This window comes from Dreissena polymorpha, chromosome 3 (genome assembly GCF_020536995.1).
Source record: "Dreissena polymorpha isolate Duluth1 chromosome 3, UMN_Dpol_1.0, whole genome shotgun sequence".
Classification (NCBI taxonomy): domain Eukaryota; kingdom Metazoa; phylum Mollusca; class Bivalvia; order Myida; family Dreissenidae; genus Dreissena; species Dreissena polymorpha.
The window spans coordinates 93,664,171-93,691,895 of NC_068357.1; the positions used below are offsets into that span (position 1 = coordinate 93,664,171).

The 27,725-nt window shown below is 40.2% G+C and overlaps 1 protein-coding gene across 1 annotated transcript; it reads left to right on the forward strand.

Annotated features, from left to right (window-relative positions):
* Positions 1-598: 598 nt before the first annotated feature.
* Positions 599-26,323, forward strand: LOC127872406 (neurobeachin-like protein 1). Its single transcript, XM_052415737.1, has 15 exons — positions 599-611; positions 874-992; positions 1,484-1,591; positions 3,462-3,545; positions 4,236-4,333; positions 6,761-6,963; positions 7,966-8,177; positions 8,698-8,787; positions 22,043-22,152; positions 22,496-22,668; positions 23,639-23,733; positions 23,993-24,109; positions 24,452-24,613; positions 24,979-25,127; positions 25,414-26,323. Exons 1-15 carry the CDS (start codon positions 599-601, stop codon positions 25,553-25,555), a joined length of 1,875 nt encoding a protein of 624 aa, XP_052271697.1. The 3' UTR covers positions 25,556-26,323.
* The last annotated feature ends 1,402 nt before the right edge of the window (positions 26,324-27,725 follow it).

Genomic DNA, 27,725 nt, shown 5'->3' on the forward strand with positions numbered 1-27,725 from the left:
AAAAACAACAACATTTTGTTGGCAAGTACATTTGTGGATTTGTTCATTTAAAAAAAAGGAATTTGAGTCAGTCAACCAAAGTAATTTACAAAAATTAATTTCTTACGAATAATAATGATTTTGCTTTTCTTTTCATTTATATTTCATCTTAAACGTGTACTTGATAAAAAATAATAGAGTTGCTAATGTCTGCAAAGTGGCCTTCCGGATCTTACCTGACAGGTGGTGTTATCTCCGGCTAATTTGCCCCGCCCTCCCCCCAACAATATAAGATCACGCAATAATGCTTTTAAAAATAAAAAGCTGGAAATTGCAGCCGTATTGTAAATTCTTCTCAAATTGTGTGAATCTAGTAAGCAAATTAGCTAGGAGTGCTGGGACACAATCTTGTCCTCATAGAATGCAGACTGAAGTGGAAAAGGAGATCATAAACTTAGAAACACACAAAGTCACTTACTGACTTCATGCTTTGCCATTTTTTGTTACACAACGTGCTTTAGAGAAGAAATATAAGATAAGTTTTAAGGAAAAATACTGTGAAAACCTTGATATTGGTTGGCATAAAATTAGCGTTTTTTCAGAAATATATTTTGTCCACATGGGCTTATCTGGTATGACACTTGGGCCTAAACTGGATTTTTGTTTATGAGAGACTCCAATAAACAAAAAACAGTCTGCACAGGCAAACTATTTGCTGCAAAGGCTAATCTGGTTCGACACTTTCTGCCAGCCCACATTGGATTTTTGTTGATGAGAGACTTCCTTTAAACAAAAAGCGGTCTTCACAGGCTAATCTGGGAAGACACTTTACACATACACCGTCAGCCCATTTGTCACAGAGCAATGCTCAAACTAAAGTGTCCCTATCCCCAGGGGGCGAGGATTTTAAGTGGAGTCTTCCCCAGCTGCGGGAGATCCACTTCCGGCACTACAACCTGCGCAGATCTGTCCTAGTGGACCAGACCAACTACTTCCTGAACTTTGAGAAAAAGGTTAGAATTTCTGCATTAGTTTTTTTTCCTGCAAGGTCAGAAGCCTTTTAGGCTGATGCCAGAACTGTATTAATGTTTTAAGAACTTTCTGTGTAAAAAGTGAACAAGGAAGACACCGTGCAATGCCTCCTACTTGAACAAGATAACTCTGTTTGTATATGTGTACTAATATGCTCAGATTTTCCTCCCTTGAATTAATCAATGACTAATACCTAAGTCACAAATATAGACCGAGCACCATCCAATTAGCGGACAACATATTATTTTGCTCATCGGGCTGGCTTCCAGCTGATGATTGCACGAATATCGGGTCATTTTGTAGCGTCTGGATTGATTTTAAGTGTCACTTAAAATTTTACCCGACATCGGGCCTGGGAAGGAATTGAGTTGAGGTCGAAAAAAGATCAGACAATCAACATGTATCCATGTATGTATATATGCTAAGATTTCTTTGAACATGTTTTTGATTAAATTTGTGTGATTATTTAAAGGTGCGGAACAAGGTGTACAGCAGAATTCTGAGCCTGCGTCCCCCAAACCTGATTTACTATGGATCCCGGTCACCGGCTGAGTTGTTAAAGGCCTCTGGTCTGACTCAGGTGTGTTGTGGTACTTAGTTGTTAAACCTCTCAACTGTTATAGATAATACTAAATGCGTTGTGGTACTTTGATGTTTAACCTCTCAATGGTACATTGATAATACTTGGTGTGTTGTGGTGCTTAGTTGCAACCCTCAATGGTACATTGATAATACTAGGTGTGTTGTGGTGCTTAGTTGAACCTCTGAATGGTATGTTGATAAAACTTGGTGTGTTGTTGTGCTTAGTTGAACCTCTCAATGGTACATTTACAATACTAGGGGTGTTGTGATGCTTTGTTGAACCTCTCAAAGGTACTTTTATAATACTTGGGTAGTTTTGAGCTTAGATAAATTTATTGAGTTTTACAAAACCTGAACCATGTCCCAAGCAGTTAACTTGCAATTTTTTCTGAAGTTATCAGCATTTACCTTGTCATCATGTAACAAAGACATTATTATTGAAACATAGGGATTGATATCACCCATTATCAGCTAGCCTGTGCCCAATCTTTATGAAACTTTGTCAGAATGTTTGTCCTTATGATATCTCCATGACATCTGTCCTTGTGATATCTCAATAATATCTTGACCAAGTTTGAAACATGTTTTAAACATATCTCAAGCTGATTTTGAGATCTGGTAGTCAGGGGTCAAAAAGTAGGTCACTTTGTCAAATTGAAGAAAACACTCCTTAATACTTTTAGAGGGTTTCTTTAATAACCAAGTCTTCATGATACTTGGTCAGAACATTAGTCCTTATGATATCTCAGCCAGTCCCTATGATATCTCAGCCAAGTTTTAAACTTACTAAAGCACTTTTATTGTGCCATCACTACATAACCATGTCTGGACTCCTTTTAATTGTTTACAAAGTCATCAATATTTATAATTCCAAATACTGATAAATCAGTATTATTCGTGGAAGATTGATTTTGGTTGATGTAGTGGGTTGATTGATACACCAATTTAACAAACACATGAAAAAATGACCGACACAAATTCCTCTATTTGTTTCAAAAATCAGAATGCAAAAATTAAATTGTTCATGAACAAGTCTTTTTTTTAAATACTGCAAAATTTCACAAATATAATAGATTTTTCAGTAACATAAATTCATGTGAGTAACCTTTAGCCCTTGGAACCTTCTTCTTTTATGTATTTTACTTTGCATTTAATGAATATGAGACATGCTGTAGGAAAACAGTGCTAAATGCAGTCTGCACAGGCTAATTAGGGACAACAATTTCCACTTGTTGTCCCCTACCAATTTCACCGGAGGGGACTTATGGTTTGCGCTCTGTCTGTCAGTTTGTCAGTCTGTCCGTCACACTTTTCTGGATCCTGCGATAACTTTAAAATTTCTTAATTTTTTTTCATGAAACTTCAAAAATGGATAGATGGATATATGGACATTATGCATGTTATTTCATTTTGTTCTTAGGTCAAAAATTATGGTTGCTATGGAAACAAATAGACAAGAAATACTGCTGAAAATGGTGGTTTTCAGGATCCTGCGATAACTTTAAAAGTTCTTAATATTTTTTCATGAAACTTGAAACATGGATAGATGGCAATATGAACATAATGCACGTCATTTCATTTTTATTCCTATGTAAAAAATTATGGTTGCTATGGCAACAAATATTATTTTTTTTAATCTGGCAATGGTGGGATTTCTGACAATGGTGGAGCCGGTAGGGGACATACATTGCTTGGCAATAGTCTTTTTTGTTGCAGTTTTTTTGCATTGAAAAGAGGTCTCTTTTAAGAGAAAAACAAAATTTAACGGAATGTGTCGTCCTATCAAGGCCTGTGTAAATGTATTAAGCCCCGTTTTCTCAGGAAAAGGATCAAACATGAGTTTAATCTCATTTTTGAAATGGGTCCAGCGAGAGATCAGCAACTTTGAGTACCTGATGCAGCTGAACACGATTGCAGGCCGCACGTACAACGACCTGAGTCAATACCCAGTGGTATGTTGTTGTTAATATGATAAGAATCTGTCTCTGGGAAAACTGGGCTTAATGCGTGTGCAAAAATTTTCATCTTAGATAAGAATCTCCAGTTATGGTAATATGAAGAAATATCAGCTACTGCCAGGTTTGATTATTCAAGTCCTGAAGCGTATACAATTTCAAGATTTACCCTGTCACTTATTTTTTGTAACCTGCCTGCTTAGTTGGTTAAGCTCTGATTTACAAATCCAAGGAAAGTGGTTGATATTCCCAGCCTAGCTGTAGTCTTGCATGAGCTTTTGGTCATGAAAGTGTTCCTACAGCCATGAACCGCGTACCACTGATGAAGTTGTCAGTTACTGTCATAAGTATGTGGTGTGAGCAATTGTCAAACCAGCCTTCCCAGGAAATGTGGATTAGCTTAACTGACAGTCCTGACATTACTGATATACTGTTGAAAACAAAGATTTAAAATTACACTGATATACTGTTCAAGTCGACGATAAATTCATAAAAATTGTTGAAAACAACGACAATTAAAAAAAAAAATCGGTCAGGGATACGAAGTAGCATATTTACATATTGTTTCAGTTTCCAAAACAAACTGTTACTAACTGTTGAATATGATTATACATTAATACATAATATTTGCAAGCGATACATATTAACATATCAGTTAAGTTTCCGTGGATACTGTGTGACTACAAGTCTGCTACACTTGACCTTGACAACCCTGGGGTGTTCCGAGACCTGTCCAAGCCTGTAGGTGTCTTGAACCCACGCAATGAGGAAGACATCAGGGAGAAGTACGCACTTGCAGTTTTAGTTTTTAGTTTTAGCGCTTTCACGCCCAGAAGCAAAGTGAAAATGGTTATATGCAACCAGTATAAAATTATAACAGCCTGTTAGTTACTCGCAAGTTACTTGCTGTCTGTTCAGGTTTTGTATTGTTTGCCGGTCATCAGTACCTTAGGTTTGAGAATGAAGCCTTATAACTTGAATCTTGTATTAAATTTTAACAATTTCCTGCTTAGATACCCATTTTGATCCCTTAGCAGTCCCTTATAAAATCAAACTAAATTAATGACCTGTCTTTATATATTCAAGTTTTAAAGTCTTTATTTCAAACCCGGAGGTATTGATGAGCAGCTAACAGCAGTAAACCTTTCAGGATGTTTTGGTTTTATGCTGCTCGCATTTAGCCATTTTCACTTTGCTTCTGAGTGGGAAAAGGATAAGTATTTCTTTTTGCAAAATTGCCAAGTTTCAAACCCGTATTGACCTTTTTCAGGCTGTGATCCAAGATTTGGTCATTTTATGATTGTTTTTGATGTTCTGGTCTGTTGCAAAAGTACTGCATTAGAACAAGACCTGCACAATGTATAGTCTGTGTAGGTAATCTTAAGAATCATTTGAATCCCTTCATTTATACACCCAGTCACATCTTCATGACCCTCACACTCACACACAACTTCATGACCTTCACACCCACACACAAATTCATGACCTTTACACCCACATACAACTTCATGACCTTCACACACACATACAACTTCATGACCTTCACACACACATACAACTTCATGACCTTCACACCCACACACTACTTCATGACGTTCACACCCATACACAACTTCATGACCTTCACACACACACACAACTTCATTACCTTCACACCAACACACAACTTCATGACCTTCACACCCACACACAACTTCATGACCTTCATACACACACACACAACTTCATAACCTTCATACCTACATACAACTTCATGACCTTCACAGCCATACACAACTTCATGACCTTCACAGACACTTACAACTTCATGACTTTCACACCCACACACATCTTCATGACCTTCACACACACATACAACTTCATGACCTTCACACCTACATACAACTTCATGACCTTCACACCCACCAAAACTTCATAACCTTCACAAACACACACAACTTCATGACCTTCACACCTACATACAACTTCAAGACCTTCACACCCACACACAACTTCATAACCTTCACAAACACACACAACTTCATGACCTTCACACCGACATACAACTTCATGACCTTCACACCTACATACAACTTCATGACCTTCACACCCACACACAACTTCATGACCGTCACACCCACACAACTTCATAACCTTCACACCCACACACAACTTCATGACCTTCACACCCACACACAATTTCATGACCTTCATACACACACACAACTTCATGACCTTCATACCTACATATAACTTCATGACCTTCACACCAACACACAACTTCATGACCTTCACACCACACACAACTTCATGACCTTCACACCCACACACAACTTCATGACCTTCACACCCACACAACTTTATGACCTTCTCACCTACATACAACTTCATTACCAACACACAACTTCATGACCTTCACACCCACATCACAAAATCAGTGCCAACAGATTGTTCAATAGATTTATGCGGAGTCACTGATTTTGTGATGTGATTGGTTTTTTTTGGTATGTTTTCCTAATCCGGTTAACCACTTAGATCAACTGATCTCATGAAAAGCGCTAGAACCATAGAGTAGTGGACCACCTATATATGAATAAAGTACTTTAAAAATTGGCCATAATCCCATTAAAATTCATTTAATTAAGAAATACAACATTTTTTCTGCAAGAGTTGACCTTTGACCTTGCAGGATTTGACCTTGGTCAGCTGCAGATTAGCCACGACAGAGTGAATGACTTGCTACTGCCGGCATGGGCGGAGACTCCAGAAGACTTTATTCATCAACACAGAAAGGCTCTTGTAAGAGTTCTGCAAATCCTGGACAGTATAAATTGCTCAGATATGATGTTTTTGTAGTCCCTTAGAAAAATAAAATTCAAAAACTTTCTTAATAGATTCAAGTTTCAAAGGTTTAAGTTCCAACACTGAGGTACTTATGAGCATTATAAATTCTTAGCATACTGCGAGTTACTTGAGTTACTTGAAGGCTGCTCTGGTTTTATGCTGGTTGCATATAGCCATATTCACTTTGCTTCTGAGTTGAAAAGGTTTAACAAAAGAAAACTAAGTAAAATTCATTAAGTCTCTGGCTATTTTATATTCATTTTCCTTCCAATTTAAGATTGTTTGAGTGGAAGGTTCAGACGGGGTCATCAAAAGTCGGTGAAATTTTGCCTGAATTTCTGGAAACTGGAACTGTTTTTCCCAATAATCCAATCATGTTTTGTATTTAGGGTTAATACCAATATTTATTTCAAGTGCGTCTTTAGTCTTCAGTCTCTTCAATATAAATATATAACAAATTGTTTTCTAATACTGGAATGCGAGCATGTTTCTCGGAACCTTCACAACTGGATCGACCTGATTTTCGGATTCAAACAGAAAGGTCCCGCAGCTGTGGAGGCTCTGAACGTCTTCTACTACTGCACTTACGAAGGTTTGTACTTTCTGTGAAACATTTGGGGCTCAACTTGAACACCAGTGCCCAGTCGATTTCACTCGTTTAAATTAGCCTACCACTGCAAAGGTTGGTAATACATAAAATTTGAAAATGTCGGAACTTAAAATTGCTATAAAATAATTTTGGCAAGTCATTAGATTAGGCTAAGTAAGTAAGTACAACAATTAATATGTCACAGTGTCATGTGGCCCCTAAAAGTGGCGGGCCCATAGACAGTTGCCTAGTCTGCTAATGGGTTATCCGGTACTGCTTCTACATATTGAAACCTTTTTTGTCGACATTTTCTTATGTGACAATTTCATCGTGAATTTTGGTTTTTGCTAAATTTCCTTTTCTAAGCAGTTAAGAAAATATTCATCTTTAGAAGGAAGACATTTTTATGCCCCCGGATCGAAAGATCGGAGGTATATTGTTTTTGGTCTGTCTGTCTGTCTGTCAGTCAGTCAGTCATTGTATGTGTGTGTCCAAAAACTTAAACCTTGGTTTAAGTTTTGCAATAACTTTTGCAATATTGAAGATAGCAACTTGATATTTGGCATGCATGTGTATCTCATTGAGCTGCACATTTTGAGTGGTGAAAGGTCAAGGTCATCCTTCAAGGTCAAAAGTCAAAAAATACAATCAAAGGGAAGTAATAAGCTCTAAAAGGGAGATAATGTCTAAACCTGCCATATGATATATTGAAATTGTATTTCAAAGTGGCGCAATAGGGGGCATTGTGTTTCTGAAAAACACATCTCTTGTTAAATATGACAGCTGTGCCAACATCTATTGTTTTTCGTTCTTAAAAAGTTATATGTTCATGTGACCAACAAAACAATGCTAAGCCACTTGATAACATTTAATTTCTTTTTTCTTGCAAGTTGGTCAAACCACAATATCTTCGCAATACTGAATGTCCCGAGAATAATCATGATTTTACAGTATTTGTAACTTTCATTGCAAACACTATTTAGCGCTCTGTATTTATACTCACAGGTGCTGTAGACCTGGACGCTGTCAAGAACGACGTAGAGAGGAAAGCCCTCGAAGGGATGATCAACAATTTTGGTCAGACGCCCTGTCAGCTACTGCGGGACCCTCACCCTCGACGTCTCACATTCGATGACCTCGTTGCCAAGGCAATGAAAACTGACCGCCATCTTAGTCTCTTCTATTTCCTGGAAAACCTGAAAGTGTACTTTGTTGAGGTAAGCTAGATTTTGGTGCTGTTTTGGTAGATAGATCTGGAAAATGTAATGGTTTCTTTGTTTTTATGTTTTGAAAGTCTTTTTTGAAATGTTTTATCACAGGTATGTGGATTTCTCTGCTATTGAGATGATTTCACCTTTCTGAATTCCAAAACTGCTGTATAAGTTGTTCTGAATTGTTCTGTATATATTTAAAAGTGAAAAGTTTTGGTTGACCATGAAATAATTATTTTATTTTACTTTGACAAAGTGTTTCTAAAAGTGCACCACTGTGTTTTATGGAAAGTGTACAGGGTCTATGTTATTATAGCTTATTGGCTATAAGTATGCATTGTGCTATTTTATGCCAGAATAAAGATATGTTATGTTATATCATGTTATTACGTCTTCATGGAAAAACTGTACGACATCAACAAAAAGTAATGTCCCACGAATTACAGTAAATCTGCTGAAGGGATGAACAAACTGTGAGCAGCTGTCTAACAGTGTTTATGTCCACCTTAATCCTTGTTTTCACTAGGTTTCTGGTGAGTCTGACCCGCTGGTGTTTGTGTGCGTGCCTCGTAGCCAGCCCAAGTCCATCATTCAACATGGCATGTTGGACACCATGGTAACACAACTGTCTCTACTGGAAAATAGTTGATATGAGATACACTCTGGGAAAACTGGGCTTAATGCATGTGCATAAAGTCCTGTGTCAGATTAGCCTGTGCAGCCCACATAGGCTTATCAGTTACGACACTCTCTACCTAAACTGAATTTTTGTTTAAAAGAAACATTCATTTAACAAAAAAATCAATAAAAGCGAAGTGTTGTTACTGATTAGTCTGTGCTGACTGCGCATTCTTATATGGGGTGACACTCTAAGCAAATGCATTAAACCCTGGTTTCCCCAAAGTGGCTCATTTGTTTTTACCAAGGTCCAATATTTAGCAGGAGATGTTGGATAACGACTGTAGTAGTGTCCTTAAAACAGAATAGTTTGTTTATATATGTTAGATAACTTGCTTTTTAGTCTTCAATATGGTTGTAATTTGTTTATGATTTTTGCAAATGTTGTAAGTTTCCAGTGTTACCAATGTTTGCTAACCATAATATAAAAATAATACATTTTGTATAATCCATTTTGTCTAAGGAGTGATTGTTATTTTTATTTATATCTTTTGTCTTCTTTCCAGTGCTTAGATCTTACTTGTGCGTGATTTTTTACTTTTGGCCTTAGACTGTGCACTAAAGTTTGACATCAGAAGTGTGTTCAATCCCAACTTTGGGAGGGTTATTTAGATCTCGCCCAAAGAAAACAAGTACTAGTACTACCTTGAAAAAGGACTCTAGAGCGTTTTAATGTCAAAAATACTGACCTGTTATCTGATGCTTCTCCTTTACAAGGGGAATTAACTCATCTGGAATTTTATCTGGGAATCCGCCACCTCAATACCGTAATACAGGCCAGGTTAAACATAGTGCAATGCAACCTAGCCAAAAATCGGTAACCAACCCTCAATATTCTTTCCGGATCGACCTGGTGTATACGTGTCTTTTACGGCTCTGAATTAAAATATTGTTTTTCGATTTATTTCACTTGGTTGATTGGGGTTTTGAATAGATAAATTGTGTTATTTATCTTTTTAGTTATCATTCGGATTAATTTGTGTGGATTTAATGGATTTTGTTTCATTTGTAAAAGGTAAGCCATGCTTGTTTTTATCGAACAATGGTTTATTTCTACCATGCTGGGTGTTTTCAGGCGCGAACGACCACGTGCAAAACGTGCTCTTCTAATACATTGCAAGAACGTGCAAAGCATGTTCTTCTAATGTGTTACGAGATCGTGCAAAGCGTGTTCTTCTATTGACAGATTGTTTATCATTTGCCATTGTGTGCAATAATGATTTTAACGTTCCATATGACAATCTAATTGATCGTCATTTTATTTTTCATCTGTTTTGAATTAAACTTTTGTTTAATTTATGATCTACGGCAGTATTATTATAATTTTCATTATGGTCAAATAATGATTTTATGTGCCGTATGATAATCTGGTCTGTGAACAGTTTATGGTTGGATATGTTTTGCTCTTGTTTTTTGTATATTCGACTACATGAATGTCGCAGAAACAAGAGTGGATAAATACCCGGTGACTTCGCAGACCATGGATGATAGTTGCAGCATCAGTCACCGGGTATCGGGCACGATGGCGACCGTACTATGCTAAGTCTCTTAGACAGTCGGTCAACATCAGACCATATGGCGACACCCGTCAGCCGGTCTTTGCCCGATGGCATTGGTCAAGGACATCGACCAATGCCGGACCATTTGGCATCCGCCATACGGTCGTTATCCGGTGACAACACTGGACATGATATGACCGGTACGTCACCGGGGACGTTGATCACGGACCTTTGATCGACGTCTGACCGGCCGGTCCGGTCCGGTCACCGGTCATGTCACCGGTCCGGCCATGTCACCTGTCCGGTCCGGTAACCGGGCCGGTCATGTCACCGGTCCGGTCATTGATCACCGGTCCGGTCACCGGTCATGTCACCGGTCCGGTCATGTCACTGGTCACCGGTCCGGTCCGGTCACCGGTCATGTCACCGGTCCGGTCATGTCACCGGTCCGGTCATTGATCACTGGTCCGGTCACCGGTCAACAGTCATCAGTTAGGCCTGCCACCGATAACACCAGTCACAGGTCAAGAAGAAGAACTCGGTCTTCATCATTGGATTATTCTCCTATTCATGGTCGAATACATCGTCTTCATCAAGGAGTAGACATCGGACTCGCTCTTCTTCGTCGAGCAGTTCTCATCGCCGCGGCTCTCGTAAGCGATCACGTCGTCACTCACGGAGACGGTATTTTAGAAGATCTCGGTCTCATCGCAGCCGATCCACATCTCGACAGCGCAAAAAGTGAGCGTGGATGGTCGAGTGGCAAAGTCTGGAGACATTTAAAGCCGATCCAGATCTCGACATAGCAGGAAACGAGGACGTCGTCAACCTTCACGTAGACATCAGCGGACTTTATTGAGCATAACAGGATAGTTATCGAACATACCTCTCCTTCATTGAGCAGTTCTCGGCGTTGATACGCTCGTAAGCGATCACGTCAATGCTCACGGAGACAATATTGTAGAAGACAATATTTCGAACGTAGCCGAACAATATTTCGGCATCGCAGTTATATGGATGTCGCCACTTCTCACGTAGGCGTTAATGAACCTACTGGTCATATCGACGTTCTCCATTTTATTCCTTTAGGAATATCATGTCTCCATTCCACGTGTGATGGTTTTTCTTAAGGCATCCACACATGTTGCAGTCACCGAGCCGTATTTGTATACGAACACTAGTTCGTTTAACTTTCAGGTTTCGGGATAAGCTTTCTTTTCTCAACTACGACTACTATGACACTTATGCCTATTAATACTGATAATCTACCGTTGTTTTCCGGTTAACATTATCAGATGACTTCGAGGATGGTCATTCTTCTGCACCAGATATTTCCATTCTGACGCAGTTATATTATACCGGTCCCGATCACCGAACATCGGTCACCATTCATCGGTCATATCACCAATCACTGGTCATCGGCAGAATAAGTAGTCGTTCATCATCAGCGGAGATGATTTGGTAACGATGGTTACCAAATCATCTCCGCTGACTTGGTCTATGGTTGATTTTCCTGACCATCCATTCTGGTGCTGGTTATGACCTACTAATACTAGAAGATTATGAAATACCTATATCTGTTATTTCTTCTTCTATCTCAACCGGCTACATGCAGACTACTGGTCTTGCAGATAGATCGGCTGAAGTGGGCTCGGAGACTAGCATTGGGGTCGAACATTACTATTTGACCTCTATTAATTTATGTTCGAGACCCGAAGGATGAATTGTTTTAACCGCCTTTACCTGTCGGCTACAGACTTTGAAGTCAGTGTCACGGAACAGTTGGGACACATTAATGACGCTAGCAGGATTAGCAAGACGACATTTCGTATCGACTTCTGCTTTTCTATTGCTCCTACGACAGTGCATATTTTCAAGCTACTGGAATCAACAAGAGTTCTGATACATAGGATTGCCTATCAGATTGACCGCATAGCGGCTACAGTCTTGTAGATGGCTTGGGAGCTATTGAACTCAGATCTTAGATGCTAGGATCTGGAGGGACCTCGTCTTAAAGTTATTCTTCTATTACACTTCTGGCCATAACAGGCTGTCTTCCTATAACTGGTCGTATTCCTTTCGGAATTCGTCCCGGTTAGGAGTCTTGAAGTAAATAGATTAATCAAGTCAGAATTTAAGACTTCCATGCATTCTACCGGCAAGCGTGGACCCCCTTAAGGTTACTCCTAGGGTTTTCACCTTTTTCTGCCATCACACCTCCGATTCCGGAGGTACCACTGTCAATCATATTTCCGTACTTCGCAAATCGATGACTTCACGACCTGTGTTATCCAGGATTTTAAAGGCGACTGTTATTGGTTCAAGAAGAGGCTATATTCTGTAGATAGGTCATAAACTTATACGTGTTAAACACTGTCCTATTCTACCAATTTTCAAATGTGTTTGGAGTGGGAAAGTTCGGCTTGCCGTGATTTCTTTGCCCACCCATCCTTGACAAATGGTTCCGGTCACCGGTCGGTATTTACCCGTCCGGTCACCGGTCTTCTTGCTGAGACGTCTTTTCTTACGTCCGTTTCAGCTTTATTTTTAAGTTAATTGTATTAATCTCGGGATTATTCAATGACACAGATTTCCATCTTTTTGTCATTATTTACCACTATTCAGTGGTGTCAAGACTAGAAGATTATCTTGGCAAGAATATAGTTTATTCTACCACAACCTTCCTTACATCTTATACAGATGTGAGCAGAGAAGGTTATGGACGATCACATAGAACAACGTATCTTGATTTTCTCAATTATGTGGTATCCTAATGAATATCACCTGCACATCTACATCTTGATAAGCGAAAATTCTTTTTAGCTGTTTTTCATTTACTACACATTTTCACGATTCCTTTGTGATGGTTTCAACTATCACACATCGGTCGTGGTTTACTTACAGACACGAGGTGATCATATTATCACTCCTTGTATCTGGAAATCAGGAACTTATTCGTTCTTTGCTAGAAAAACAAATTTTCTCTATCGTCTTACTCATACCAGGTCGTCTCAACGCCCTGTTGGACGTTTTGTCCTGCAGTTCTTTCTGTCAAATTATTTTTCCGTTGGGTTCAAATAATGTAATTGCGCATGCGCGGCAGTGAATTTGCTTGGCGTACAAAAATTGATGCATAGTATATCGAAGAATGTTGTTTATCATCAAACGCTAGTAATTAGCGTTATGCGATCGTAGATCGCAGTATATTCCGGTATGCTGAACAACGTCAATAATGCAGTTCACAGAAATCTATCCAGCAGGGTGTGCGATTGTTATACATTCGTCCATTGACATAAACTGGAATATCTTGCCTTCTTGGTGAGTTTTTGCAATAACTGAGTTTTTGCCATAATTTCATGCAATATACTTAATGAACCATGGGATTATGGTTTTACGACTTTTTAAGTCTCCTGTACACTTATTTTTCAGGAAACTTCTTCACAGGTCAAATATCATATCTCAGAGAGACATATTTTAATAGCTTAATTACGTTACCTGATATCATATGCTATTTACTCCGATAGGATCGTAATTCATCCGGAATTTTCTGTCCGAGGAATCCCACACTTTTCATAAACCCGTCAGGTAGGTCAGAACGGTTACATAGTGTCGTGTAGCCGTACAACCAAAACGGGACATTACCCAGAATTCACTCTTATTCCGGATGCGATATACAAAGGCCGACATTTTTGTTATTGACTTAATTGTTGCTTCTGTTTCGCTGCCAGTTTTTGTATTGCATTAAAACATTCTCCGTATATATATCCGTGTATTTCTGTATTGTTTTGTGTATTTGTTTGTTTGTTCAAGGCAAAATATGCCTCAAACACGTGGCTCATGTGGACACATAAGGGCAGCATGGGACAACCATGGTAGCTGCCTGTCGTGTGCAGGATGTACCGAGGATAACTGCTGCCCTTTCTGTGAGCATTGGTCTGCAGATACCTGGGCCATCAAGCGTCGACCCTTCAAGAGTCGTGGACGCAACAAGAATAGTTCAGATCAAAGTAGGAAAAGTTCCTTGTGTCGGGACTTTTCACCACACGATCTTGACCATATGCCACCAGTAGCTGCCAGGCATCGGTCCCTACCCCGTGACGACACCGGACAAAATTTGCCTGGTCCGTTCATCGGGAATGACCAGTTGACCGGTCCGGAGACTTCACCGGTCACTTGTCAACATTGACCGGTCCGGTCACCGGTCTGCTATGACCGGTCACTGACCGGTCCGGTCACCGGTCATACTATGACCGGTCCGGTCACCGGTCATGCTATGACCGGTCCGGTCACCGGTCATGCTATGACCGGTCCGGTCACCGGTCATTGACCGGTCCGGTCACCGGTCATGTAATGACCGATCCGGTCACCAGGTACCGGTCTGTGCCACAGACCGTTCCGGTCACCGTAGATGTTGACTCTACCTTGTCAGTACTCCACAAAGGTAGACGCAGCCGCGTTTCTACTGTGAGTCACAGACGTAAACGTGTAGTGTCTGATGTTTTCGGCTACTCTTCCACCTCGGACTCTTCGTCGTATGACTCATCGTCTACTTCAAATAGCCCTCATCATTATCGGAGGGGACGTCGTTCACGCTCACCGAGTGTTTCTCGGCGTAGATTGCCTCGTAAAGAGCGATCACGCCAGCGCTCGGGGAGACGTTCGATCAGGAAACATCATTCCCAGCGCGGCCGAACAGTGTCTCGGCATCGCAGGGATAAGGGACATAGACCTTCCTCTATTAGGCGCTCTCGGACTCCTAGGTCCCCTAGTCGATCCTTCTCTGAGGAATCTATTGACACCCTTCCACGTGTGTCGGCCTCTATTTTTGCCTCAACACACACTTCAGCCGTTCCTACAACCACTGAGCATAATTTGTATTTAAACACTAGTTTGCATACATATCAAGCTCAAGGTTCAGGGGTAAATCTAACCACTTCGGCTGCGTTTTCAGCCCCATGGGTCTCTTCCACATTGCATAGAAGTATACCCCGGGGTGCCGCTACACCATCAAATCCCAATACTTTGTGGATCCAACAGTCGCCGGGAATCTTTGTCCTTTTTTCGACTGATCCTTTACCAGCGACCTCTGGTATTCAAAGTGAGTCGGAAAACGATTCTCTCATGAAAGAAGCGAATGAATCTATTATTCCTACTTCTATATCCACCGGTTTCAATCAATCCAATGCTCCCGCAGACGGTTCGATTGAGGCGGGTTCGGAGTCTAAAGAGGCCGAACTTTATTATTTGGCCTCCATCAATCAGGTATACGAACTTATGTTCAATACCTTAGATTAGGACTTCTGCCCCCGCCCTTCCTTGTCTCTCACAGGATCTGCGGTTACCGTTACAGAACAGGTAGCACGCAGACGAGAGCCCGGCAGGATAAGTAAGGCTACTTCCCGAGTGGATCTACGCCTTCCTATTGGCTCTTCCACAATGGCTGTTTTCCAGTCTCTTGAACCAGCCAATAAGCCTTCGCCATCTCCATGGAAAGCCCCTAAGGAGCTGACGGAGCCTAAACAGATAGCGGCGGGAAAAGTTATAAGGCCCCGGTACCCGACCCTGCTACCGGTTTGGACCTTTCTAAACTTCCGGTTCCTGATGCTGAAATTAGTAAGCTGTCACTTACAATGCCTTCATCATCTACCCATACATCAGTCCCTCTTTCCCTGTTGGAAAATTGGGAGCTGAGAGAACGCCGTTCCATAGGTCTGGCTAACCAGCTAGATCTCATGGGATCCACAGCCTTAGACTTGGTTTTGGTGCTCTTGGATTCAATCCCAGAGGAGCTCCGGGCCTTGTTGATACATCTTTCACGTACTACGCAGTGTTTATCTCACAATGCTGCGTCGTCTATGTCTGAGATGTTAAGGCTTCGGAGAGACCTCATCCTCTCTTCCTTGCACAATAATTTCTTTTTGGAAACAGGCGTAAACTCCCTTCGAACTGCTCCACTAACTGCAGAGTCTCTTTTTGGAGGGAGGATACAGTCGGCACTTACTGCTGATCCTGCAGATCAGATACATGCCTCCTTAGCTAGGAGCAACTCTGGCCAGCGCCCTGTGGTTTTTAAGCGTCCTGCTTCTAAGCCCCCAGGAGCCCCACCGGCCAAGAACGCTTTAAGGGACAGTTTCCCCACTAAGCGTCCGTCTGCTCCACGTCAGTCCACAAATAGGCCTCCTTTTCAGAACAGAACAACTTCCTATCGGAAGCCTTCTGTAAACCAAAATTGGAGTAAGGGCAAACCCAATGCGGACAAGAAGTCATTTAATCCTTCTTCCGGCAAGGGTGGACCTCTTAAAGGTCAGCCCTAGGTCATACTCCTTTCTACCGCCACAACCTCTGATGCCGAAGGTACCAGTCGGGGCCAGACTTATGCACTTCGCAAATCGATGGCTCCAAATAACTTCGGACGCGTGGGTTCATTCTCTTGTCACACAAGGCCTCACTTTTCAATTCGAAAAAAAGGCCCCCACTCTCTCGCGTCCCAATAGATCTGGTATCTCCGCATCCACAACTTCCAGACTCCATTCTCGGACTCCTGGAAAAACAGGCGGTAGAAAGGGTTCACGACCCTTGTTCTCCAGGATTTTACAGTCGCCTTTTCCTTGTTCAAAAGAAAAGCGGCTCCTGGAGACCAGTCATAGACTTAAAAGTGTTCAACACGTTTCTAGTCAAACCTACTTTCAAGATGGAGACTCCTGCCTTCATTCGGCGCTCCATCAAACCCATGCAATGGGGGGTTTCCTTGGACCTGGAAGATGCATACTTCCATGTTCCTATCCATCCCAACTACCGGAAGTACCTGCGCTTCTCCTTTCGAGGCCAGGTCTACCAGTTTCGGGCGATGCCCTTTGGATTGGCCACAGCTCCACGAGTTTTCACCAAACTCATGGCCGCAGTGAGCGCACACCTCCGATTACACGGGGTTCAACTGCTTCAGTATTTTGACGATTGGCTCTTACACCAGCTAGATCGTCGACTGCTTCTGCTACATCTAGAGTTCTCTTGGAAGGAGCTCCTCTTTTTAGGACTCCTTCTCAATGTAGCCAAGTCAGACCTCATTCCCTCTCAGGATTTCATATTCGTGGGAATGAATTTCCTGACCCACATCAATCGGGTCAGGGTCTCACCGCAACGTGTATCAGACCTCCTTTTGAAGGTCAGATGGGTGCTGTCCCAATCTCATATCACAGCTCAAGATTTCCTCTCACTCAACGGTATCCTGAGCTCTGTAGCAGACTTCGTGCAGTTGGGACGTCTCTTCCTACGTTCTCTTCAGCACTATCTCTCAGCTCGATGGAAATGGTCTCCAGACAATCTGCTAACACAGATTCTCATCCTTTCGTCCTTAGTCCCCCACCTTCTATGGTGGCTAGACGAGGAGACACTGTTGGCAGGAGTACCGCTTCTTCCCCCGCAACCGTCTTTACATCTCATAACGGATGCGAGCATGGAAGGTTGGGGCGCTCACCTGGAACCCCGCAACCTGACATTATCAGGATTGTGGTCTCCTCAGGAGTCTCTCCTGCACATAAACAATCTCGAAATGCGAGCAGTCTTTCTAGCTGTTTCTCAATTCCAATCACATCTTCGGGACTCCTGTGTGATGGTATCGACATACAACACATCAGTCGTGGCTTACATCCAGAAACAGGGCGGTACACACTCTCACTCCCTGTATCTGGAAACAATGAAATTACTTGTTCTTTGCAAGAGCCTTAACGTCTCTCTCTTGTCCAAACACATACCAGGTCGTCTCAACGCCCTGGCGGACGGTTTATCTCGCAAACACCAGTTACTTCCATCGGAGTGGACACTTCATCAGGAAGTGGCCAATCAGATATTCCTCACATTCGGTTATCCACTGGTCGACCTGTTTGCGACCAGAGACAACCACAGACTTCCTCTGTATGTGAGTCCATTGTACGAACCAGCAGCGTGGGCGGTAGACGTGCTTTCGTTCGATTGGGATCTACTGGACGCTTACGCTTATCCCCCACCCATTCTAATTCCCCAAATCTTGGGGAAAATCAGTGTGAGCTCTTGCCGGATCCTCCTGATAGCCCCTTGGTGGCCCAGGAGATCCTGGTTCAACGACCTTCTCGGTCTCCTGTGCGAATTTCCCAGGAAACTCCCGCACAGGTCAGATCTCCTATCTCAGAGAGGCAGACTTCACTTGGATCCAGACATGTTCCACTTACACGTCTGGCCGTTATCAGGCAATCCCTGCAGAAGAAACGCTTTTCTGTCAGGGCTTTATCGCTCGTTGCCTCTGCAAGGAGAAAGTCCACCAGAGCAGTCTATGATGCTCGCTGGAAACTCTTCTCTAATTGGTGTGTTCGAGGAAAAATTGATCCCCTCAATCCCTCTGCTAGACGCATAGCGGATTTTCTAATCTATCTCTTTGATGATAAGAAACTTTCTCTTAGCTCCATCAAAGGATACAGATCTGTGCTTTCGCATACCTTGGCTTTTCGTAAGTCATCACAAGTCTGTGCTGACCCAGCCATTTCGGAACTGATCCGAGCCATGGAACTTAAACGTCCTGTGTCTCGTTCTCTTACCCCCAAATGGGATTTGGCTTGTGTTCTTGGATCGCTTATTAAAGCTCCCTATGAACCCCTTATTCAGGCTTCTTTACAGTTCCTAACCTGGAAGACCGTTTTCCTTCTTACCATGGCTTCATCCAAACGTAGAAGTGAAATTCATGCTCTTTCTATCGAAGAAAGCCATCTTCGTTTTGATTTCTCCGATGGCTCTGTCACCTTGTTGTGTCAGCCAGGATTCCTTGCTAAAAATCAACTCCCCTCAATGGCTTCTAAACCCTTCAAGGTCCCAAGTCTTTCTAGAACTTGTGGTAATGAAGATGAAGATAGACTCCTCTGCCCTGTCAGGTCTTTGAAGTTCTATCTTAGTAGAGTTAAGTCTATTCGAGGTTCTCGCAAGAAACTCTTATTCCCTTAAAAGGGGGGGGGGCGATGTGTCTGCGGCTTCTATTTTCCGTTGGGTAGCCTCGACTATAAAAAGGGCTTACTCTTCTCTTTCTTCAAGGGATTTATCCCTTTTTAAGATTAGACCGCATGAATTACGAGCAATGTCGGCTTTGTGGGCATATATTAATCATACCCCACTCTCTGACGTGCTTCAAGCTGCTTTCTGGAGGAATCAGACCACTTTTTCATCTTTTTATCTTCGGTCTCTGGAGTGCCAACAGGACAACTTGTATTTGTTGGGTCCCCTTGTGGTTGCACAAACCGTAGTATCTTCTACGGCATAGGTATATTACGCTTATCCGTGAATTAAGTTAATACCGTAATAACGAAGATTAGCTGAGAACCCGAGATATGGGTTCCGCTGTGATGGGGAGATTTTCGCGAACCTTCCCGCCTCAGCTGCAATGTCAGCATATGATATCAGGTAACGTAATTAAGCTATTAAAACAATTTTTTCTAGTAAAATTCATTTTAATTAGTAATTACTTACCTGATATCGGTAAGTCCCACCTCCCACCCCGCTCTTTGTCTAATATTTCATATTTTTTATTGGAATAAGAGTGGATTCTGGGTAATGTCCCGTTTTGGTTGTACGGCTACACGGCACTATGTGACCGTTCTGACCTACCTGACGGGTTTATGAAAAGTGTGGGATTCCTCGGACAGAAAATTCCGGATGAATTACGGTCCTATCGGAGTAAATAGCATATGATATCAGGTAAGTAATTACTAATTAAAATGAATTTTACTAGAAAAATTTGTTTTTACTGATCCAAACATGTGCCACTACATGTCTGGCCATTATTTACTTTTAGTTATCTTTACAGAAGAACGTTTTTCTGTTAGAGTTTCAATCCTTGTTACTTGTGCAAGGATAATTCCATTAGAACTGTATAAAGGTTCTATGGAAATTCTTTTTTGACTGGGTATTCGAGAGCATAGTTATTACCTTATCACTCTGCTAGATACATAGAGGTTTTTTTCATCTTTTTCTTGATGATAAGAAATTTGTTCTTTTCTTCATCCTAGGATAGAGATTATGTTTTTGTATACCTTGTTTTGTGTAAGTCATCGCAACTCTGTGCTGTTTTACCTATTTTGGAACTGATCCAAACTACGGAACGTCAGCACTATGTTTTTCGTTCCTTTATCTTCTTAAGCGGTTTTGACTTGTGTTACATGTTGGGATGCTTAATGGGCTTCCTATGAACCTTTTTGATCAGGCTTATTAACAGTTCCAATATAATTTTAAGACGGTTTTCCTTCTTATTATGGCTTTTACCATACGGAGAAGTGAAATTCATGCTTTTTCTGTTGAATACGACCAATTCCAGTTGGATCTAATGTCGTCTTCACTTTGTTGTGTCACCCAGGATTCCTTGCTTAATATCAAGTCCTCTATATGGCTTCTACCTTCAAGTTTCCAAGTTGTTCTTAAACTGGTAGTCATGAAGATGAGGATAAACTTCTATGGGCAATCAGGGCTTTGAAGTTCTATCTCAGCAGTGTTAGTCGGAAGTCCATTCGAGGTTCTCAAAAGACACTCTTCATTTCCCTAAAGAGGGGGGGGGGGGGAGATGTGTCTGCGGCTTCTATTTCTCGGGGTTAGACCTCGACTAAGGAAAGTTACTCTTATCTCTATCTAAGGATTCATTCATTTTTAGGATCTGACCGCATGAATTAAGAGCTCTGTCTTTTTTGTGGGCATATATTAATCACACCCCACTTTTTGACGTGCTCTAAGTTTTTTTGTGGAGGAATCCGACCACCTTTGTCATCTTTTTATCTTCGTTTTCTGAAGTGCCAACAATACAATTTGTATATGTTTGGGCTTGTTGTGGTTTCACTAACGGTAGTGTCTTCTTTACGACATAGACATATTACTTTGTCCGAGAAGTCATAATTAATACCGTTTTAACGAAGATTACTTGATAACCCTTGTTTAGGGTTTTGCTATCAATAGCTGATTACCCTGTATATGGGTTCTACTGTGTTGGGAAAATATATACGAACCTTCCCACCGCAACTGCAAAATCAGCATGAGATAACAGGTCAGTATTTATGACATTAAAACAATTTTTTTAATAAAATTCATTTTAATTATTAAATACTTACCTGCTATCGGTAAGTCCCACCTCCCACCCAGCTATTCGATTAATATTTTTGTATATATATTGAAAGAATATTGAGGGTTGGTTACCGATTTTTGGCTAGGTTGCATTGCACTATGTTTAACCTGGCCTGTATTACGGTATTGAGGTGGCGGATTCCCAGATAAAATTCCGGATGACTTAATTCCCCTTGGAAAGGAGAAGCATGAGATAACAGGTAAGTGTTTAATAATTTAAAATGAATTTCATTTAAAAAATTTGTTTTAATAAGCTTTAAGCTTTCTATGCAATCAAGCTTCAATAAAAAGGTATACATTGAATTAAAATAAGTGTGCTGTATTTTGCCTTAGACAGTGCATCAATGTATGACTTCAACAGTGACCTTTGACCTTAGGCTGTGGACTAAGGTGGGAATTCAGTAGATTTTAATATTTTGCCTCCAGTGTGCCTAAGGTCTGACTTCAGAAGTGTGTGACCTTTAAACTTAGGCACTTAAGTCTTACATCCGTATTGTATAACCTTAAGGTTTAGACTGTGCAAAAGGTCTGACTTAAGAAATGTTTGACCTTTGACCTATTATTTTCAAGGTCACAGTGAGTTCAGAGGGCATCTTAGGCTTTCACGGGTGGCTGCCGTATGAGAAGGCCATCTCTAACTACTTTTCGTTTGATAAAGATCCATCTGTAACAAACCATAAGTAAGCTCGTTTTAGTTTGTGTGGATTTAATAAAATAGCAAATATCCATGTACATTTTTTTACTGTTGATATGACATGCAGAAATGCTGTATAATAATTTTTATATCGGCATGAAATTGTGTTGATTTTCAAAAAATGACTTTAAATTAATAGATTTCCGATTTGTGAAATAAAAGTGAGGAATTTAAGTTTGTCATTTTCCTATGTGTTTTTGTTAATTTTTTGCATAGGACAACCTATAAAATCATTAAACATGAATGTTCAAAGAATAATAATGAGTTTACAGATATGCAAATACATTTGGTCACTTCAGTTCTTATTTTTGGATGTCACACCATTACAGAACCAGGAAGCGGTTCAGCACACAGTTTGCTCCGGGTTTGAAGGTTACACCCAACATGTTTGTGGTTACACACGACTGTAAACTGATGATCAGCGGCGGACACTCGGACAACAGTCTGCAGGTGTACCATGTCGGGAAGAACAAACGCCTGGCGCATATCTGTAGACACATAGGTGAGTACCCACAGACACAGTGGTAAATATCTGTAGGCACATAGGTTAGTACCCACAGACACATTGATAAATATCTGTAGACACATTGATGAGTACCAACAGACACATTGGTAAATATCTGTAGACACATTGGTGAGTACCCACAGACACATTGGTAAATATCTGTAGACACATAGGTGAGTACCCACAGACACAGCGGTAAATATCTGTAGACACATGGGTGAGTACCCACAGACACATTGGTAAATATCTGTAGACACATAGATGAGTTCCCACAAATACATTGGTAAATATCTGTAGACACATAGGTGATTACCCACAGACACATTGTTAAATATCTGTACACACATAGGTGAGTACCCACAGACACATTTGTAAATATCTGCAGACACATAGATGAGTATACACAGACACATTGGTAAATATCTGTAGACACATAGGTTAGTACCCACAGACACATTGGTACATATCTGTAGACAAATAGGTTAGTACCTTCAGACACATTGGTAAATATCTTTAGACACATAGGTGAGTACCCACAGACACATTGGTAAATATATGTAGACACATAGATAAGTACCCACAGACACATTGGTAAATATCTGTAGACACATGGGTTAGTACCCACAGACACATTGGTAAATATCTGTAGACACATGGGTTAGTACCCACAGACACATTGGTAAATATCTGTGACTCATAGGTGAGTACCCACAGACACATTGGTAAATATCTTTAGACACATATGTGAGTACCCACAGACACATTGGTAAATATCTGTAGACACATACTAGTTGGTGAATATACACAGACACATCGGTAAATATCTGTAGACACAAATCCACTTTTCTTAGAAGGTGTCGTCCCTGATTATCTTGTGTGGACTGCACAGGCTTATCTGGGACAAAACTTTGTGCGCATGCATTAAGCCCAGTTTTTACAGATTGAGGCTCATGTTGTTGTATTTCAGACATTGTGACCTGCCTCGCCCTTGATTACTGTGGCAGCCATCTTATCTCTGGTTCAAGGGACACAACTTGCATAATCTGGCATATAGAGCAGCAGGTGAGAGTGACTTCCCCTGCACTAGTTATGACTCCCCATGTGATTTAGAAGCACAAACATAGTCTATTTAAATTGTGTTGCAAACTGATATGATACACCATTTACTGTAAATAGGTGGAGATTGCATGTGTGCACAATTTGTTTTCTGATTGTATCAATTGTCAGAATTACCTGTACTAATGCAACCCTGAAAGAAGGGCCTTTAATTTGATTACAAACACTTCAAAGGGTTAAATTAAAATATGAGTATATTTCACAGGGTGGAGTGTGCGTAAACATATCACCAAAGCCATTACAAACGCTTTACGGCCATGACAACGAAGTCTCAGCTGTCCACATCTCCTCTGAACTCGATCTCGCAGTCTCCGCTAGCAAGGTGGGTCCACAGTAGACTGGTTTATTAATAAGTTGCATTTTTTTAGCGGTAAAATATGCCGCAACATTGGTTACACACTTTCAACATATCTGCAGTATGTGAATATGGAATAGGACATCTAAGAGTCCCAAAATGGCCCAGTGTTTTCCCATTACTAATATGGGACGAAACTTTCTGCTTTTGACGTATTTTATGTTTAATCAAAGTCTGATCTTAGTATAAATCAATTTGAGGCTTAAAGGGGCAAACCTGATTAATCTTGGACAAAACTTTTTATTTAGCCCATTTTTCTGACAATGAGGTTCACTTTATTGGCTTGATTGACAAATTCTTGACCTACAGGATGGTACAGTGATGATGCACACAGTCCGTAAGGGGAACTTCATCAGAACGCTGCGACCAGAGTGCCGTGTGGGATGTAGCCTTGACATTCCTGTGATTGCTGTCAACGACATGGGGCAAGTCATCGTCTACTCGCGAGAATCTCAACCTGTCAATACTAAAGTAAGTGATCAGGCTTATGTCTACTGAAGTGAACCCTTTATCAAGTCCGGGGTAGCTCAGTCAGTATAAACTTATTTATTTAAGTGTGATTGCATCGAACGCGTGCAGCTTTTTGACACACTCGATTCTGTTTATTATCCAAGTCATGTCAGAGTGCTGAAGTTTTTTCAGATGTTGAAGAATAATTGTTATTCATGGACAATTAATTTTTGGTGATTTCATGGGTTGAATGATCCAAGAATTTACTCCCAACAAATCACAAAATCACATGACCAACCAGGCCTATGACAAGCATGGTATGTTGTGTCTTGCATGACAAAATATCTTTCTGATTCAGGAGGACTTAACTCTTCACTTATTTTCAGGACGAGTTAACTCTTCACTTGTTTTCCCTCAACGGCAAGCTCCTCTGCACACGGACTGTCAATTCAAACATTGGTCACATGATCTGCAAGGGAGAGCACCTGATTACCGGGGACGACCAAGGAAACATAACTGTGTATGAACTGTTCAGGTAGGAAACACTTTTTGTTATGGCATGCCTTTATAAAAGACATCACACTGTTTAAGGCTTAAGACTTGTTCATGCAGTATATAAGAGGAAAAAACAACAATTTAATAGAAAATAAATGATATTAACAATCATAAATCCAGTTTTACACCAGTTGCAACAAGGCGTGTCACTGGCTTAAATGAGAACGTGATGTTTTGTTATCCATAGTGAATTGAGTTGGACACGTCAATTCCTTTTTTTTTTCAGTCAATGACACTGTCCCTTAAGTGTACAATTCTTTTTTTAGATTACGTCAGCTGACCTCTCTACCTCTGTATGTGCCGGTTCACTGCCTGGCTATTACCAATGGCAACAGTCATATCATGGCGGGCCTGCGTGATGGAAAACTGATCATCATCGGCATCAAGTCGCCAAACGAAATTCGCTAAGACCTCCTCCAACAGATATATATTTCAAAAAATAGTCCCATTAAAGTTTGCTTTTGGCAAGTTACCAAAAAGTGTGTGACAAGTATTGTATTGAATGTGAAACAGGTGTGTTTAAAAATGTCTATATAAGGTAAACTAAATTCCCACTCAATCCTAGATGGTTGAATTGGTTAAAAAATAGTCTGTTCACTTTTGATTGTGGCAAGATTCTTAAAACTGTGATTTGTCCACTTTAAGCGTTAAGATGCTAAAAAAGATAGTCCCTTCACGTCTGCTTTTTAGGTATTACATAAACTGGGTTTTGTGTAAAAATATGTTCAGGTGGACATAATAGTACCTTCTTTTTTGCTTGGTTTTATAATAGTGCATAATTTTGCCAATGTCCGGTAATGAAAACCTTCTTTATTTTTTCTCAAGGAGTTGATATACATGTAGTTACTTCAGGTAGAAACAAATCATTGGGCAGAATTATGCCATTTTGTGCTTGGAGAATCTCGCTACTTCAGGATAGAAAATGAAAGTTTGACAATGGTTTCAGACAAATCTCAACAGTACCTGAGAGCAGTTCAGTTCACTGAAGTCTCAGATGAAAAACTGTTGACGGTTGGCCTTGTTGTTTAAGTATTGGGGTTTGGGAAGAAAAGTGCTTTTTACAAAATCAGCATCGAAAAAAGGTATTTTAATGTCTGAATGATTTAGTTTAAACTAATTGCACAATGTATGAGGGGTTTTGTGTAATATGATTTTGGCGTTTTTACTATTATTTTTGAACATTCAAAAAATAGCCCCTTTATGTCTGCATGTGATATATTAGAGAAATTGGGTTTTGAGTCAAAATGTGTTCAGAGGGAAATAAAAGAAACTTCTGTTTTATGTTTTATAAAAGTGCATAATTTTGACAATGTCGGCTTATGAAAATCTCGTTTATTTCCTAAGGTGGTCAAATAGTTTCTTCAGTTCAGGTAGCAACAAATAATTGGGCAGAATAATGCCCCTTTTTGTGAATGGAGAATTCTGGCAAATTCTGTCTAATTTTATTTTAATGTCTGAATGATTTAGTTAAAACTAGTTGCACAATGCCTCTGAATTGTTAAGGGTTTTGTGTAGTATATTTTTGGCGTATTTACTATTTTGGCATTAACCAGCATTAGATTGGTTTTGAAAAACCCTAATTTGACTATCATTTCAATTTGTCTGGTTAATCACCAACAATTTGCTCAATGACATTGCTGCAGAAAACTTTGTTTCTGTCTGACAGCCAAAAACTATATATACTATGACAATATTGCCAAAGCACATGTTTATAGTTCTGTTGGTGCGTTTGTATATGTTGATATTTTGATTACATATCCATAGCCATTGTAAATGGCAATCAAAAGTGTTAATTATACAATTATGTACTAATATTTGTAAATAGTTTATATGCCCGTGTTCCTCGTTGAATTCGGCTGTGCTATTCTTCTCTATATTCATATCACAAATATTATATATTATTTAAATGTATACAAAGTATTTGTGATAAAGTATGAGGTCTTATTCAAAGTAAGTGTGATCAAGTGTGGGGCCTTATACAAAGTATGTGTGATTTAGTGTCAGGCCTTATACAAAATAAGTGTGATTAAGAGTAATAATTGCTTTGAAACATTGATAAAAAGATTTGTTGTTTAGATCGATGTGTTTCAGATTTGTTAACTTAAAACTGTTTTATACTAACGTGGCATTACATACTAAATCTTTTCAGATACCACAATCTTCAAGAACATTGTGTGTTTAGAGAATGCAACGATAGCAATGCAAATGATTGTTTTTTTTTTTGTTATTATGCACCTTTTGAAGAAGTGGGATTGAATCCCTATTTACTTTTCATTTTGATGTTAAAGGTACAGGTGTAAGTAACATGAAATTCAATTAACAACAAAATAACTATAGGGTTAGTTTAATATCTAAGCATAAGATTACTTACTGAATAATTATATACACGAGATTAAAAATTGTATTATACTCTGTTATTATTTACAAAGAGGTCATAATTGTTTTTTTTGTTCATTTGTTGACTAAATCTGACTGCTAATTTGTTGTGTGTTTGTTTGTCAAAATGAAGCCATAATTTCACGATATTTTGGTATTCTGTTAGACTTTGTCCAGAGAAATCTCCACAGATACCTGAATA

Coding starts and splice junctions, on each gene's coding strand:
- LOC127872406 (XM_052415737.1), top strand. Junction 4,334..6,760: donor GAGGAAGACATCAGGGAGAA/GTACGCACTTGC, acceptor TTTTGTATTTAG/GGTTAATACCAATATTTATT. Junction 24,614..24,978: donor CTCAACCTGTCAATACTAAA/GTAAGTGATCAG, acceptor ACTTATTTTCAG/GACGAGTTAACTCTTCACTT.